The 16,213-nt window shown below is 44.3% G+C and overlaps 1 protein-coding gene across 3 annotated transcripts in view; it reads left to right on the top strand.

Moving 5' to 3' along the window:
* Tulp3 (TUB like protein 3) overlaps window positions 1-16,174 on the top strand; it is a 27,432-nt gene extending 11,258 nt beyond the window's left edge. The window contains exons 2-10 of one of the 3 annotated variants that reach the window (XM_033765600.1): window positions 2,317-2,476; window positions 3,568-3,744; window positions 8,204-8,334; window positions 8,672-8,869; window positions 11,078-11,190; window positions 11,478-11,592; window positions 14,045-14,143; window positions 14,538-14,709; window positions 15,702-16,174. In XM_033765600.1, the coding sequence (XP_033621491.1) occupies window positions 2,317-2,476; window positions 3,568-3,744; window positions 8,204-8,334; window positions 8,672-8,869; window positions 11,078-11,190; window positions 11,478-11,592; window positions 14,045-14,143; window positions 14,538-14,709; window positions 15,702-15,835 (1,299 nt within the window). In that variant the 3' untranslated portion in view covers window positions 15,836-16,174. The remainder of the gene's footprint in view (window positions 1-2,316; window positions 2,477-3,567; window positions 3,745-8,203; window positions 8,335-8,671; window positions 8,870-11,077; window positions 11,191-11,477; window positions 11,593-14,044; window positions 14,144-14,537; window positions 14,710-15,701) is intronic. The other 2 variants (XM_033765601.1, XM_033765602.1) reach the window with 2 other exon arrangements.
* The last annotated feature ends 39 nt before the right edge of the window (window positions 16,175-16,213 follow it).

The following is a 16,213-nucleotide window of genomic DNA, read 5'->3' as shown; positions in this document are numbered from 1 at the left end:
AAAAAAAAAAAAAAAAAAAAAAAAAAAAAAAAAAGAAAGAAAGAAAGAAAGAAAAGCCCTATATCTTTTATGCATTCAGAGCTTATCTGCATGTTTTCATCAACCCAGTTCAGGAAAACATACTTCCTTTTCTGTTGTTAGTCTCATCCCCTGGAGTGACTCTTCCTTGAGGCAGTTTTCTAGAGTAATTATTGGTGGAAAAAAGAGTGCTTTTTCCTAAGAAACTGTAGTAAGCTAAAAAGCTTTTGCTTTTTAATCATGGCTTTATCTTTTTACTTGGTAACTTGGTTACTTGTCTTGTTGCTGAGACAAGATACCCAATTACCCAGTGTTAAAGGAAGAAAGGTTTATTTCAGCTCATAGCTTTTAGTTTACCGTTGGCTGTTTCCAAGAAAGGGTGGCATGGCAAAGGAGAAATAGAAAATGGCAGGCAGAGTAAAACAGCAAAGCAGGGTAATAGCAAGCAACAATAGCAGCAACCTGCCTCTCCTTTGTATCCCTTTCAAGCTTCCTGCCCTTTGGGTGGTGCAGCCCACACCCAGGTGGGCCTTTCCATTATCCAAACTCAGAACTGTGCCAAACCAATTGGTGGAATCATTTAGTAATCACATGTTCTTTTTTTTGTATCGGATATCAAACTCAGGACCTTGCTCTTGTGAAGCAGGCGTAGTGCCACTGAGCTATATCTCCAGCAGTAATCGCATATTCTTAATTCCACCATCACAGAATTAATCTCAGCATCACATACCCTGGACTCAGCCACCTCTGCAAAACCCCGCTGTGACCACATGCGGCTTTGGGGGATGCTTAGACGCAGCCTTATACTTGGGATTTGGCATTCTTCCTATTCTGCGATATCCCAGATCCATAATAATATCCATGTACTGTAAGTTCTTTTATATGCCACAGTTCACAAGTAATACACACTGCCGCGTTATTGTGTAGTAATGTATGACGCACACTATGCACTATATTGTATATGTGTATATGTTGTGCACATGCATGTACCTTCCTTTCCAACTTACTGAACTTTTTCTTATTCTCTCTCACACTTTCTGCCATATTCTTTATTTTACTTCTTGGGTTTTGTTTTATTTTGTTTTTTGTTATGAGACAGGGTCTCACTTGTAGCCCAAGCTGGCCTCAAACTCATACAATCCTCCTGCCTCAGCCTCCTGAGTGCTGGAATCACAGGCATGAGCCACCATGTCTGGCAATCTTGTTTCTGTTTTATGGAGGAGTTGGTTTGTTTTTGACATGGGATCTCACTGAGTTTCCCAGGGTGGGCTTAAACTTATGACCAACCTCAAGTGATCTTCCTGCTTCAGCCTTCCGCGTGCTAGCCATACAGGTGGACACTTGGTTCTGTCGCCTGCTTTCACCCGTAAGATTGACTGCTTTCCCTTTGGAATGCCAGCTGACATGGCTTTTTCTTCTTGTCTCTGGCCCAAGTTTGTTTGATTTCTACTTTTGTGAGATGAACAAGAAGGCAAAACTCTGCTCTTCGGCTGATTAAAACATAAAAGAATATGGAGTTTAGAAAATAATCAATTTTTTTATTCTAAATTTAAAAAATAAGAAAATTTGGAAAACTTGAAAAAAAATTATTTCTGTTTTGTGAACCAAAGAAGTCACTGTTGGGCCGGGGATTTGGCTCAGTGGTTCCGCTGCCTGCCTCGCAATCACAAGGTCCCAAGTTTGAAGTCACTGTTTGGGTCCAGTAATGTAGCTCAGTGGTGCAGTGCCTGCCTCGCAGGGAAGAGGCCCTGAGTTTGATTCTCAGTACTGGAAAAGAAAGAAGAAGAAAAAAATGAAGTCACTATGATTTTTGTGGTCCTCCATTTTTTCTCTGTGCATGTGTTTACATATTTTGATTCTGTGATTATGCTTGATAATGTGATAATGACTTTTCAGTAGACTTGAATCAGAGAATCATCTGGGCTAGAAATTTGTTGAAAGATTTTAGATAGATTTTTATAAGTGTTCAATAAATATGTGTTAAAAACGTGCCTCAGTTTCCCCATTTCTCCTGTTGGGGAAAATAATTTACTGCAGTTTTTCTGAGTATCAGTGAGAAACAGACTGCTAGTGTTCACATGGCAGCAGGGCACAGTGGGACACACCTGTAAACCCAGCGACTTGGGGGCTCGTGCACAAAAGTTACAGGCAGCCTACCCACCACCGTGAGCTTGACTCGAAATAAAACTGGAGAAAAGGGCTGGTGATACAGCTGAGTGGAAGCGTTGCCATTCCACCCCAGACGGGCAGGATGGTTGGTTAGGTTATGCCGCCTGTGACATCACCTCTGCTTCCTAGAGAGCACTGCTGGAGAAGAGGCAGAGGAAGAAGCGCCTGGAGCCACTCATGGCCCAGCCAAACCCAGAAGCCGGGCTGCGTCGGCTGAAGCCCAGCAGCAGTGAGGAGCACGCGCTTTTGGTAGAACCTCAGACTCTTCACAGCAATGTCATCCTGCATGGTGAGCTTTTCACTGGAGTGAGCTTCACAGACCTGAGAGAAGGCAGAAGGGTTCTGAGATGAATCCTCCCCTTGTTAGCGTGGTTACTCAGTATGCCCACAGGTCTTCGTAATCCTTCTGGCTCTTTGAGTAGAATTTTTAAAAGTATTCTCGTCGTCAGAAGATGGCTTCATGTTCATGTCCATCCTAGAACTTGTTTTCAGATGCCAATTGAATTAATCTAAAATGACCTATTTCAAGTACTTACAGGATTTGGGGGGTTGTTTGCAGTGTGTCTTAGTTACTTTTGTTGCTGAGACAAAATATCTGACACCTGAAGTTAAAGGTGGAAAGGTTAATTTGGCTCATGGTTTATAGAGGTTTCACTTCATAGTTGCTGGTCCTAGGCAGGGCAGCATTGCAAGAGGGGTATCACAGAGGAGAAACAGTCCATAGCAGGCTGAAGGCACCAAAGCAGTGAAGTAGTGAGGAACCAGCAGCAAACAACAGCAGCATTCCTTTTCTTTGGAGGGACAGCTGGACACGCCATAGTGGGTGGAACCCTGTGTGTGCTGGGCAAGCATTACACCACTGAGCTACACCCTAATCCATGAGAAGGTTACAGTTTTGATTGTTGTGTTTGGCAGCTGATAGCCATGATCCAAGAGTAGGCAGAGAGTATCTTTTCTTATAGCAAGTAGCTCAGAGGAGAAAGAATAGGATGAAGAGCCTCTCTGTCATGCTGCTCAGACAGAATCTGTACTGTAAAGGACCTGCTTTGTTCTCTCGATCTTGTCCTTTCTGTGCCCCCTCTTCAGTGGTGGGATTGGAACTCAGTGCTCTGCCCATGCTGGGCAAATATTCTACCACTGAGGTATACCCCCAGTGTCTTGATCTTAAGTTTTAGTTTTAAAGTACAACATAAAGTATATGTTACTTCACTAACCAAGCATGTTATCAACATGAACTTCAGCTTGGATAAATGTCCTTGCAGTATTTAGGAAAGAGGAGTGATGAAATGGTGTGCTAGTTAGGAATTGTGAGCACACGTCTCAAAACCACCTAGCTGTTTAGTATATAACACTTTCCTCCTTTGTTTCTTGGGCTCCTAGGCATTGATGGTCCAGCTGTCTTCCTACAGCCTGATACTCATGATGTGGAAACCAAGCCTCCTATTCTCTCGGTAGGCTCTTGTGCTACAGAGGAAGATACTGAAGGCAGTGTTGATGGAGAAAGCACTGTAAATTCTACTTCCAAACAAGACCTTCAGGAAATTCTCCAAAAACACGGTGAGGATTAGTGATGATTTTAAGGCACCTCTGCCCCGCTGAAGTCTGGGGCTGGTGATCTTGTCTGGTCCCCTGTCCCCTCATCAGGGTATGCCAGGCTTTCACGTTACCCTCCTGCCCAGCCTGGTTCCAGCTTTGGCATGGGTAACCTCATCCTGTCATGGCAGCCCCTGGATGTGCCCTTGTGCCCTTACTGTTAGTGTTTTCTTCCTGCCCACATCTAGGCCTGGACAGGAGGTCGTCGGGCCCCGTGTCTCCTGCTCTGTCTCCTCGCTGTCATCCCTCTCTCCTCCAGCCACCAAGCAGGGAAGACTAGGCTTTTCTTTTGCTTCTCCCACATTGTCTCTTCCTTCATCTTCTAAGCTTTAACAATGAACTGGGCTCTCCCTCCACTGCAGTGGGACTCTGTGGCTGAATTCTTCAAGCTCACATGCTGATACATAGTATGATCAAAATATCTGGTGAAGGGCCGGGGATTTAGCTCAATGGTTCCACTGCCTGCCTCACAAGCACAAGGTCTGGACTTTAATCCCTGGTACCAAAAAAAAATTTTTTTGGTGAATATTTAAAAAAATTTTTTTAATTGTTAAAGTGAAAAATGCACTGCCATTAATAATTCCCCTAAAAAAAATAATCCTCCTCAAGATGCCTTTCCTCCCTTCAAACATTCTTATCCTACCATTCTTGCTACTTCTTTGTGTATGTAGCTATGTTTTGAGACAGAGTTTCTCTATGCAGTTGAGGCTGGCCTTAAACTCACTATGTAGCCCAGGTTGGTAGCAGTCCTCCTGCCTCAGCCTCCTGAGTGCTGGGATTACAAGTATGCACCACCACTCCCAGCTTTTTTTTTTTTGGTCAGTCTTATTGTGTAGTTCAATCTGGACTTGAGCTCACTATGTAAGTCTAAGTAGGCATGATCCTCCTGCCTCAGCCTTCCAAATGCTGAGATTACAGGACTGTGCCTCCATGTCTGGTGATTCTTGCCACTTTCTGAAGCAATTCTGGAAGTCCTCTTTCATTAGTATCTTAGTCACTTTCTCACTCTAAGATAGAACACCTGACATTGCAACTACAAGGAGAAGTTTATTTTGGCTCATGTTTCCAGCCACAGTTGGCCGGCTCCAAGGCAGAAAAGCATGGTAGAAGGGAATGGCTGAGGAGTAGCTGCTTACCTCACAGCAGGAAGTAGAAAACATGAAGGGAAGAACCAGGAAGGGAGATACACTCTGCCAAGCTACGCCCCCAGTGACCCACCTCTTCCAACCAGGCCCCATCTCCTGACAGCAAGTCACCTAACCTCCCCCATAAACCTTCCAAAAGCCCTGCCTCTGAGTGCATGAGGCCATTGTGGACATCTAGATAGATTTAAACTGTAACATTTCTCCTTGTCCCCTAAAAAATGTATGTGCAGGAAAACCATTTAGGAAATGGTTTGACTCAGAGTTATAGTATAGTCTGCGTGTGTGCAAGAATGAAAAGCAGGGGAAAAATAGAATTATTGTGCCAGGGGATAGAGGATTAAGAAACGTATCAAGAGATAATGATTATCTAATGCTTTTCTCATTGCTGGGACAACATATCTGACACAAATTAGGGAAGAAAGCCTTATTTAGCTCATAGGTTTTTTTTTGTTGTTTTGTTGCTGTTGTTGTTTTGAGACAGGGTCTTACTATGTAGTTGAGACTGACCTGGAACTCACTATGTAGCCGTACGCTGGTCTCAAACTCACAGTGATCCTCCTGCCTCAGGTTCCTGAGTGCTGGGATTACAGGTATGCACCACCACAACCGGCTTTTAGCTCATAGTTTGTAGAGGTTTCAGGCCATAGTCAGCTGGCTTCAGGACAGAATGGCATGGCAGAGGAAGAGAAACATTCCATGGTTTGGCAGGCAGAAGGCAGCAAAGCAGCAAGCAGAGAGCCAGGTTTTCCCTTTTATCCCATCCAGGCAACCAACCTTTTGGAGAGTTGCCACCCAAAACTATGCTAATTCCAATCAGTGGACTAATTTAGTACCATATTCCTTTAATCCCAGTATCACGTATCCATGATCCAGCCATCTCCAGGAAGCCCCACTGTGAGCACATCAGGCTTTGGGCAAACATCTAGATATAAGCTGTGATAGTGATTAAGCTGATCCAAGAAGGATGCATGTCTACCTGTGCTCTGGTGTCAGCTGGGAAGCAGCCAAACCATGACAGGTTGAGTGTCTACTGCACACTTATCTGATACACTTCTAGGGCTAAGGGCTTTGCATAGTGGTAGAGTGCATAGTTAGCATGCTTGAGGCCCTGGGTTCAGAACCTAACATATAAAGAGAAGGAAGGTGGACATCCTTATACTGATGTCACAGATTTTTGTGTCTCTTTTTTATGTATACACCAATTAGCTTTTAGGCTAAGTAACTTGCCCTGGGTCACACTGCTGGTTAGGTGCAACCTGGAGCAGAAGAAATAGCACATGCAGACATCCAGGTGTAGAAAGCCTGAGATGCATGTGCCTGTCAGCTGGGATGGTGACCAGAGAGGAAGATGTTGCAAAGGTTTGTGACATGGACAAAGTAAAACTTAGCTTTGGAGCCAGCTTAGTGGTTGTGAATCTCATCTCTGCCACTTACGTCTAGAAAGGAGGGCAAAAATCTTTACTCTTTTCAGCATTAGTTTATGAAGGTGATCATGGTACTTCTTATGACTTTTATCTAGATGTTCCCCCAAAGCTTCATGTGATTATAGGTGGAGCTTTTCATATCTGGCTGGTTCTAGGGTGTGTGGCACAAAATCCACTGATTGGTTTAGCATCGTTCTGGGTTTGGATAATGAGTATGATAGGCACCACTCAAAAAACTGGTAGGCTGGATGGAATAAAGAGAAAAAGCTCATTGCTCTTGGCTTATACTGCTTGCTGCTTTACTGTCTCCTGCCTGCCACACCAGAGATTGTATTCCCTCCACCGTGCCCCTCTGCTATGCCCCTGCCTTGGAGCCACCCAACTACGAACTGAAACCTCTACGAACTTTGAGCCAGAATAAACATTTCTCCCTTTAATTTTGTGAGTGTTGGATATTGTGTCTCAACAATGAGGAAAATAACTAAGACACTTTCCTATTACTTTACTACCACTATTTTTGTAACAAAGGAAAGTGAAAGATATTGTGGAAAGGGTAGGAGCCAGAGAAGATGACTTTGTATTTAACTGAAAGCTAAATTAGTTACCCTGAGTCATCTAGTGAACTGACTCCTGGTCTAGTTCTTTATTCCTGATTTAAGTGCCAGGTTGCTGCCTTCTGCCCAACTCTGTGAAATGACTGATGGTTTCTTAGAATAGGTCTCTTAGTGCATGACGACGAGTGAATGCTTTGAATTTCTGAGCAGCTTGCATCTTGACTGTGAGACCCATGTACTATTCTCTTAAGCTCTAAGTTAGAAGCATCAGTTTGGCAGATCATGTTCCTTATGCAGGTCCATTTTGGTTGTCACAAATATTTGGGTGAAATATTTGATCTCTGTCTTAATATGTAGTTACAGAAACCAAGTTCTTGGGTATAAAAATGGCATTTGAAGACAGTACCAAGTGAAGACAGCCCCTATGATAGTTGAATCTTGACTTTTTGTTACCAAAAAAAGATTAATTTTTCTTTCTTTTTTTTTTAGATAGGAGGATATCACTGTGTGGTTCAGGCTGGCCTTGGCTTTCCAAATGCCTGGAGTACAGGCATGCACCACCACACCTGGATAGCTTAGCTTAATTTTCTTTCCTTCCTTCTTTTCTTTTCTTTTCTTTTCTTTTCTTTTCTTTTCTTTTCTTTTCTTTTCTTTTTTTTTTTTCTTTTCTTTTTTTCGTGCTTATGAGGCAGATTCCTTCCTTTTTCTTTTCTTTTCTTTTCTTTTCTTTTCTTTTCTTTTCTTTTCTTTTCTTTTTTTTTTTTCTTTTCTTTTTTTCGTGCTTATGAGGCAGGCAATGGAACCAGTGAGCTCAATCCTTGGCCGATAGCTTAATATTTTAAAGAGCTCAATTAAGGTGATAGCTGCACATAGTGATGCACACCTGTAATCTCAGCACTTGGGAGGCTGAGGCAGGATGATAGCTATTAGTTTTATCCTAGGCTACATAGTGAGTTCAAGGCTAATCTGAACTATATAGTGAGACCCTGGCTCAAAAAAAAAAAAAAAAAAAGTTATGGTGGCATTAGTGAATGGGAACATAGAGATGGATGTGAGAATATGAAGACTTGTCAAAATTTGGGTGAGGTAGATGTCTGTTTTGGATTAGAATAGTTAGGAGATCCCCCAACCCCTACCCCGTGCTCAGGTCTAACCCAGGGCCTCACACATGTGAGCTGTGCACTCTGCCACTGAGCTGCACCCTCAGGCCACTTAGTAGTGTTTCAAATAAGAAAATCAAAGCTCTGTTTCATTTTGTAAACCAATATTGGCAGTTGTTGACAGTGTTTCCTTTCTGCAGGTATCTCAGGTAGTTTGAACTTTGATGAGGACAAGACTGATGATGAGGAAGAAGGACAAAAAACAAGTTTCCAGTTACATTATTCAAAAACAGAGAGACCCACTTCTGCATCCAGCCAGAACTCAGCCACCGTATGTAGTTCTGACATTTCCCTTCAGTGATAACTTGCCTCTTCCCCTAACATGTCTTAGTGTTTAGATACATTTAAAGAATGAGGTTTCTTCAAAAGACCCAATTTAGACCTAATTTCTTCTGTCTTGGGTCAGCTGTTTTCAGGCTGTATATATCCCATATTTGTATTAAACTTCTTCCTACTTCTAGTGTTCATATCCTTGTTGTCTGACTATTAGAATGCCTCCTTGTTCTGTCAGAAGACTGAACACATTGGTGTAAATCAGCTTGGTGTTCTTGTGGAGAATGTGAAGGTTCTGACCCACCTCTGCTGTTCCTGCATGGATGTACTTTCAGAGCACAGGAGCTTCAGGCACTGCAGCCCCACAGGTTGACACCCAGCTGAGAGAAGTGGAGAACCTGGAGGACTTTGCATACAGTCCTGCTCCTCGAGGTACCACAGTGAAGTGCCGGATAACCAGGGATAAGAAAGGAATGGATCGGGGCCTCTTCCCCACATACTTTATGCACTTGGAAAAAGGTGACAATCGGAAGGTATGAGAATTAATTCCTAGCTGAGGCACCACACACAGCTGGCCCTCCCTCCCGCCTTCCTTTCCTCCCTTTCTTTCTTCTTTCCTTCCTGTCCTGTTGCAGACTGAACCCATGGCCTCAAATGTACAAGGTGAGGGCTCTACCACTGAGCTACTCCCCTGTCCCCTGAGGTGACTCTTGAGAAATCTGTTACGGGGGTTCTTGGTGGCCTCCAAGTGGTTGGCACTATTACTCCCGTGATTCTGTGTTCCTGTTGTCTTCAAAGTGCTCCTAGTCCAACAGACAAGCTCTGCCCTTCCTCCATAACCACCACCCCATGAAAATTAATTTTATCCGTAATTTAAGAAAACAGAGCAGAATTTTTCTTTCCTGGTGCTAGAGGTCAGACACAGGGCCCTGTGAATGCCAGGCAGATGTTCTCCACTGAGCTACCAAGCCAGCCCCAGTGAGTATGTTAATATAATTATTTCTACTTCCTTCCCAGTGTCTATTTTTTAATATTACTGTGTGTTCTTTGGTTTTTCTTTTTATTGTGACTGAATAAAATACTGTGGAAGGAGAACAGGTTTTAGGTTGTAGGAGAAATTGGAAATCAGAAGGTTGTGTTAAATATGAAATATAGAAGGTATGTTAAATATTTTATTTTTCATTCTAGAAATTCTAATTTATAAGTTTAAGACCATTTAATCCTTCCTAATAAAAATGCATTTTGTATTAATACCAGGACTAAGGGGATTGATTTTAAGAGCTTAGAAACAAGATAACGATAGCAGGCATTATTGTTATTATAACTACTATATATTGAATGTTTATAAGATACCAGGCATGCACTAGATATTATGTGTATTATCACCTGCAGTTCTTATCACAACATTACTAGGTAGGCTTTCTTGCCTCTGCTTTGTAGATTGGGGAATAGGGCTTGGGGAGTGACATACCTGTCACAGTCACACTTAAGTGGCAGAGCCAGATTTGAGCCCCTCTGTGTGATTCCAAATTCCTCACGCTCAGGCACTGCCATTCCTGTTTCCTTAGCATTGTCCCACTCTGGTGGATTTAGGGAGGGTGCATAAATATGACAGTATTCTTCCCCTGACATGACAGGACCCAAAACGACAAAGTACAAAGAGGGGCAGCAGGAAGCAGGAAGGTGAGCACGGTCGTGCCTCTCCTTGAGACAAACTTTTTTTTCCAGTACTGAGGATCTGAACTATGTCTCAGCCTTTTTAATTAATTAATTAATTAGGTTTGTTTCTGTTTTTGTGGACAGGTCTCACTATATAGTTTAGGCTGACCTTGTAGCCCAGTGGCTGGCCTCACAGTAATCCTGCCTCAACTTCCCAAGTGCTGGGATTTCAGTGTGCCACCATGCCTGGCTATTTTTTTCATTTTGAGACACAGTGTTGTAAACTTGTGATCCTCCTACCTCAGCCTCCCTCAGAGCTGGTATTATGGATGTGCCCATTTGGGTTTAGTGATAGTGTTCCTGTTCGTGGCACTGGGGATTGAACCCAGGTTCTTTGCACTTGAGCTATGCCTGTAGGCCCTAGGCTCCGACTCAGTCCTCCTGCGCCAGCCTCCCAGAGTGCTAAAATTATATGCGTGCACCACCACACCTGGCTTGGAAAAATTGATTTATGGCATTGGATGAAGATTAGTCACTTAAAAGATACTAGAAGCCATAAGATAAAGTTGTAAATAATTATATGGAGAAAAAAATAATAATTATATGGAGAATCAAAATAGTGAGTTGAGGGGCTGGGGATTTTGCTGAGTGGTTCCACTGCCTGCCTCGCAAGCACAAGGCCCAGGTTCAGTACCAGGCACACACACACAAAAAAGTGAATTGAGGGAAATTGTGCAGAAAGGAAACTGTGACTGTGAATACTACTCACTGCCTCTCACCCCCACACCCAAGGTCCCCCAGGGGCAAGCGCTGTACCATCCTGCCACCAAGCTTCACCCCTCTTCCAGTGGATTTCTTGCACATTGAGAGGGTTAAAGGATAAAGATGAAAAATTGACTGGTAGACACTTGCTAAATACTGGCTGGACTTACAGGGAGAACCATAGGGATCTGCTTGACTTCATTTTTTTGGTACCAGAGATCGAACTCGGGACCTTGCACTTGTGAGGCAGGCGGCAGAACCAATGAGCTAAATCCCTGGCCCTTGATTTCATTTTGTGACGGATACTTTTTTTCCCCCAGATATTTCTTCTTGCAGGTAGAAAGCGGAAAAAGAGCAAAACATCCAACTATCTGATCTCCACCGACCCAACAGATTTGTCTCGAGAAGGAGAAAGTTACATTGGCAAACTCAGGTGAGAAGCAGCCTTACACCTTTGTCCTGCCCGTTCTGTAGGGTTATTACTATTGTTTCAAAACAATCCACATGTTTTTTTACAATTAGCATGTACAGATGTGATAATCAAAAAAGAAGAAGAAAAAAACATTGTAACAAAATCCGGGTTCCCCCCTTGTTGCCACAAGAGATCTTTGAAGAAGTGACGCTGACCATCCAGACCTTGAGAACAGGCAGACAGGCCTGTTCCTGGCCTCTCCCTGACAGGAAAGTGCATCTCATGGTGACTTTGTCTCTTGGCACTAGGTCCAACCTCATGGGGACCAAGTTCACAGTGTATGACCACGGTGTCAGCCCCGTGAAGGCCCAGGGTCTGGTGGAGAAGGCCCACACCCGGCAGGAGCTGGCTGCCATCTGCTATGTGAGTGCCATCCCCTCTCTGTGCCCATCCCCCACTGTGCCCCCATACCCCCACTGCCTTCCAGAGTCATCTCTGATTCTCTGGTCCCCCTTTGGTTACTGCTGTCATTTTCTCCATATAGTCATGTTTTCATTATTTATGAATTGCCAGGTTCGGCTATTTTACATTTTCTGCTCTTGTTTTTAACTCTTTCTTTTTTTTCCTCCCCTCCCCTCCCCTTCCCCCTTCCCCCTTCCCTCCTCTCCCCTTCCCTTCTCCCTTCCTTCCCCTTTTCCCTTCCCTTCCCCTCCCTTTTCCCTTTCCTTTTCCCTTCCCCTTTTTTGGTGCCAGGGATTGAATTTAGGACCTTGCGCTTTCCAGGCAGGCGCTGTGCTGTTGAGCTAAATCCCTGGCTCCTGCTTTTCTGTTTTCATTATGTCACTTAATTTAGACCTTCTTTACCTCTTATCCATTGACCAGTACAATAATTTAAAGCTGACCCCTCTACTTTTAGTCTTTCCTTCCTTCCTTCATCCTTCCTTCTGACCTTTTCCTTTTTCTTTTTCTTTTTTCTCTCTTTTATTCCTCCTTTTCCCCTCCCTCACTCTCTCCCTTCCTTGCTGCCCTCCTCCCGATCACCTCTTTCTGACAGGGTCTTGCTACATAGCCTGGTCTGCCCTCGAACTCCTGGGCTCAAATGATGCTGTTATCCCAGCCTCCCAAGTCACTGGACCAAAGGCCTGGGCAGCACCTAGCCCACTACTCTTCTCTTTGGTTCACTCTGTGCTTCTGCTTAGTACGTTTCTCTCCACTGGGGACTCAGCTGACCCTGCTGGTCTCCTGCTTCAGATCTGTCAGTGGCCACCTGTTCCATTGAGCAGGGGTGGTATCCTATATCATGTTGGAATTCCATCATTGCATAAGTGTCATGGAGGGTACTTGACTTTTAATGACTGTCCATTGAGACATTCCATGGCTGTGATCCCAGCATTCGCGGGGACTGAGGCAGGAGGATCACAGATTCAAGCACAATGTGGGCAATTTAGAGACTTAACTAAACCTTGTCTCAAAATTAAAATTAAAAAAAGGTTGGGGATGTAACAGTGCAAGGGCTCGAGGTTCAAACCCTAGTACTACTAAATACTCACTTGCATACATACACTCACACCCTCTGAATACAAAAGAAAGTCTGGCCAAGTGTGATGGCACACGCCTGTGATCCCAGCACTCGGGAGGCTGAGGTGGGAGGATTGCCACAAGTTTGAGGCCAGCCTGTACTACATAACAAGTCTGTCTCAAAAACAGAAGAGGAAGAAGAAGAAAATGTGGATATCTTAGCCTTTCCTTTCAGACTGTTCTTGGGCACTCTACCCTCCCAGTCCAATTATTCTAGCCACAGTGCCCCCCAGAGCCCTTCACCTGGCCTCACTGGTCTCCCATCTGAGAGTGCTCCTCTGTCCCTTGCCTTTTGATCAGTCATCTGTTGATGTCATCTGCTGCTGACATCAACCGAGAAGTCTTTGGTGACCGCTGGACAGGGCTGGCATCTGTAATCTGCATATTGCCATAGTGTTAGTACCTGCTGAGTGTGAACGTCCTGTACTACTCTGTAAGCTCTTTTGAACTCTTGTGCACTCTGGACCACACTGTCGGAGGGCCTGGTACACAGTCGCCATTCAGAGTTGTTGAGTTAAAAAAAGCCAGAGAGCTGGGCTTGGTGGCGCACTCCTGTGATCCTAGCACTCAGGGTTGAGGCAGAGGGATCACCACAAGTTCAAAGCCAAGCTAGACTATGTAGTGAGATTAGGACCAGCCTGAAATACATCTCAAAAAACCAAAACCCAGACCAAAAAAATTCTACTAAAGACTGAAAGTGAAGTATCAACACAATCCAACCTATTTTATATGTAGGCATTTAATATTTTTTAAAAAAAGTTCCAAACTACAGCTGGGTATAACATTATGCATCCATAATCCTAGCACTCCCGGAGACTGAGACTGGGTGGGGTGAGGGTGCAGAGAATGTCACTCATCACAAAGGCCGTGGTTCAATCCCCAGTACCTCATGTTTTTTTTTTTAAGTACAGAAACACTTTCTTGGGTTTTTTCTTTTGAGACAGAGTCTTGTGTGCCCAGGCTCAAACACCAGGGTTCATATGTTCCTCCAAGTAGTTGGGACTGTAGATCTGCAGATGCCACTGTGCCTGGCTTCCTTTTTTTTTGGTACCAAGAGGATCAAATTCAGGTCCTTGTGCTTGCAAGGCAGCAGCGAGACCACTGAGGTAAATCCCTGGCCTGGCTTCCTATTTTTGATTTTCTCTCTCTCTTTTTTTTTAATCAGAGCAAAGTAATGAAATCATTCTTGGTCCTCTTGGTGTTGCCAGCATTTGCCATGCCTAGAAAGTCTTGTAATGGGACAGAATTGCTCCTTTTCCTTTGTTTCCAAATTCTGCCTTGTTTTCCTGTCTCCCAGGAAACAAATGTGCTTGGATTTAAAGGGCCTAGGAGAATGTCTGTGATTATTCCAGGGATGAATATGAATCATGAACGGATCCCATTTCAGCCACGAAATGTAAGTAAGAGCATATTTAATCAGCAGAGACCCATGAGAGACAGTAGTGCTGAGAAGATCCCACTACACACATTCCTGGTCCTTCCAGCCCCCGCAGTGTTGTCTGGCTCACCCCTCTTGGGAGCTGTTGCTCACAATCTGAGGACAGGGCAGCTCCAGAGGTGTGGCTTCAGTCAGGGATCTAAAACCATCTCAAATACGGCACAAAGGAATGCTGGATTGTGTGTAGAACTGAAAAGGAAAAACCTGAGTTCCTGTTTTGTTTTAATTCTTTGCTTTTTTCTACCCTTTCTGAAATAGAAAACATTTCCCTACTCTACTTTTTACCTGGAAGAACTGGGAATAAACCTGTTCTACGGTCCCCAGTACAGAACAGTGTTCTTCCCCTTCACAGGATCATGAGAGCTTGCTTTCCAAATGGCAGAGCAAAGCCATGGAGAACCTGATTGAGCTGCACAACAAAGCCCCGGTCTGGAATGACGATACGCAGTCCTACGTCCTGAACTTCCATGGCCGGGTCACTCAGGCGTCAGTGAAGAACTTCCAGATAGTGCACGATAATGACCGTAAGCCCTGGTCTTTGCTTGTGATGAGTGGGCACTCTTAGCTGCCTCTCCCCAGCCTTACACGTTCCCTTTTCTGTAGCAGCACTGGGGTTAGATTGTACCAGGGCTTTCACAGTGAACTATGTCCCCACCCTTTTTTATTTTAGCCAAGGTCTTGAGCTGGACATGGTGGCCCACTCCTGTAATCCCAGTATTCAGGAGGCTGAGACATGAGGATTGCCATGTATTTAAGATCATCCTAAACTACATAGTGAAACTCTGTCTTCAAAAAAAATGAAAAAGGGGCCAGTGACTTAGCTTAGTGATGCCTCGCCAGACTCACAAGTGCAAGGTCCTGAGTTCCACCCCGGTACCAGGAAAAAAAAAAAAGAAAAGGAGAGAGAGACTGAATCTTGCTAAGTCACTAAGTTGCCCAGGCTGGGCTCAAACTTGTGATCCCCCTGCCTCAGCCTCCCAGAGTGCTGGGATTACAGGCTTGGGCCACCACACCCAGCTAAGATTTCTGTATTATTTATTTTATGTCCTGGGGATGGAAACCAGGGCCTTGTGCACACCAAGCATGCATGCCACCACTGTGCTATGGCACTGTCCTTTCCCCCTTTTTCAGTTAAGGAGAACTGGTGATGAACTGACCAGTTTGATGTTTTGAATTTTTTTCCCCTCTTCCTTACATAGGTTTTTCCTTGATCCAGTCATTTTCTTTTTACTACCGGGGTTGAACCATCAGTCTTCATACTGAGCTATATCTGACCCATTTATTTATTTATTGGTACTGGGGATCGAACTTGGGACCTTGTGCTTGCAGGCAAGTGGTGGAACCACTGAACTAAATCCCTGGAACTTTTTATTTTTATTTTGAAACAAGGTCTCAATAAATTGACCACGTTGGGTCAGACTTGCAATCCTCCTGCTTCAGCCTTCCCATAGCTTGTATTACAAGCAGAATCATCACCCATATCACCTTGTAACACCTGCTTGCTTTCTGCTTCTAGCTGACTACATTGTCATGCAGTTTGGGCGTGTGGCAGATGACGTGTTCACACTGGACTACAACTACCCACTGTGTGCACTCCAGGCCTTTGCCATCGGGCTCTCCAGCTTTGACAGCAAGCTGGCATGTGAATGAGAGGAGCATCAAGGAGCTGCTCCACACATGGCTCCCAGGAGCAGAAGTCAGCCCTCCAGATGGTCTCTGAGCACATGTATACGTGTGTGTGTGTGCACATGTGCTCACGGGTGTGTACGTTCACAAACACCCCTGCTTTGGGTTGGAGAGACTCTGTCAGGGTGCAGTGTGTAATGGGTAACCAAGTGTTCACAGCCAGAAAGCTCCTTGTCAGGAACTGGTGACCTCTGAAGTTGCTGTCCTGCAGCTGAAGAATTGAATTGGGCTCTCACAGGGTTTTTTTTGGTACCAGGGATTGCACTCAGTACCTTGCACTTGCCAGGCAGCACAGTGCCACTGAGCTATATCCCCAGCCCCTTTTTTTTTTTTTTTTTTTTG

This window comes from Fukomys damarensis, unplaced genomic scaffold (assembly GCF_012274545.1).
Source record: "Fukomys damarensis isolate Sample0158 unplaced genomic scaffold, DMR_v1.0_HiC HiC_scaffold_19, whole genome shotgun sequence".
NCBI lineage: Eukaryota > Metazoa > Chordata > Mammalia > Rodentia > Bathyergidae > Fukomys > Fukomys damarensis.
Note: the sequence above shows the minus strand (reverse complement) of the source record. Positions and strands in the feature narration are given on the sequence as shown.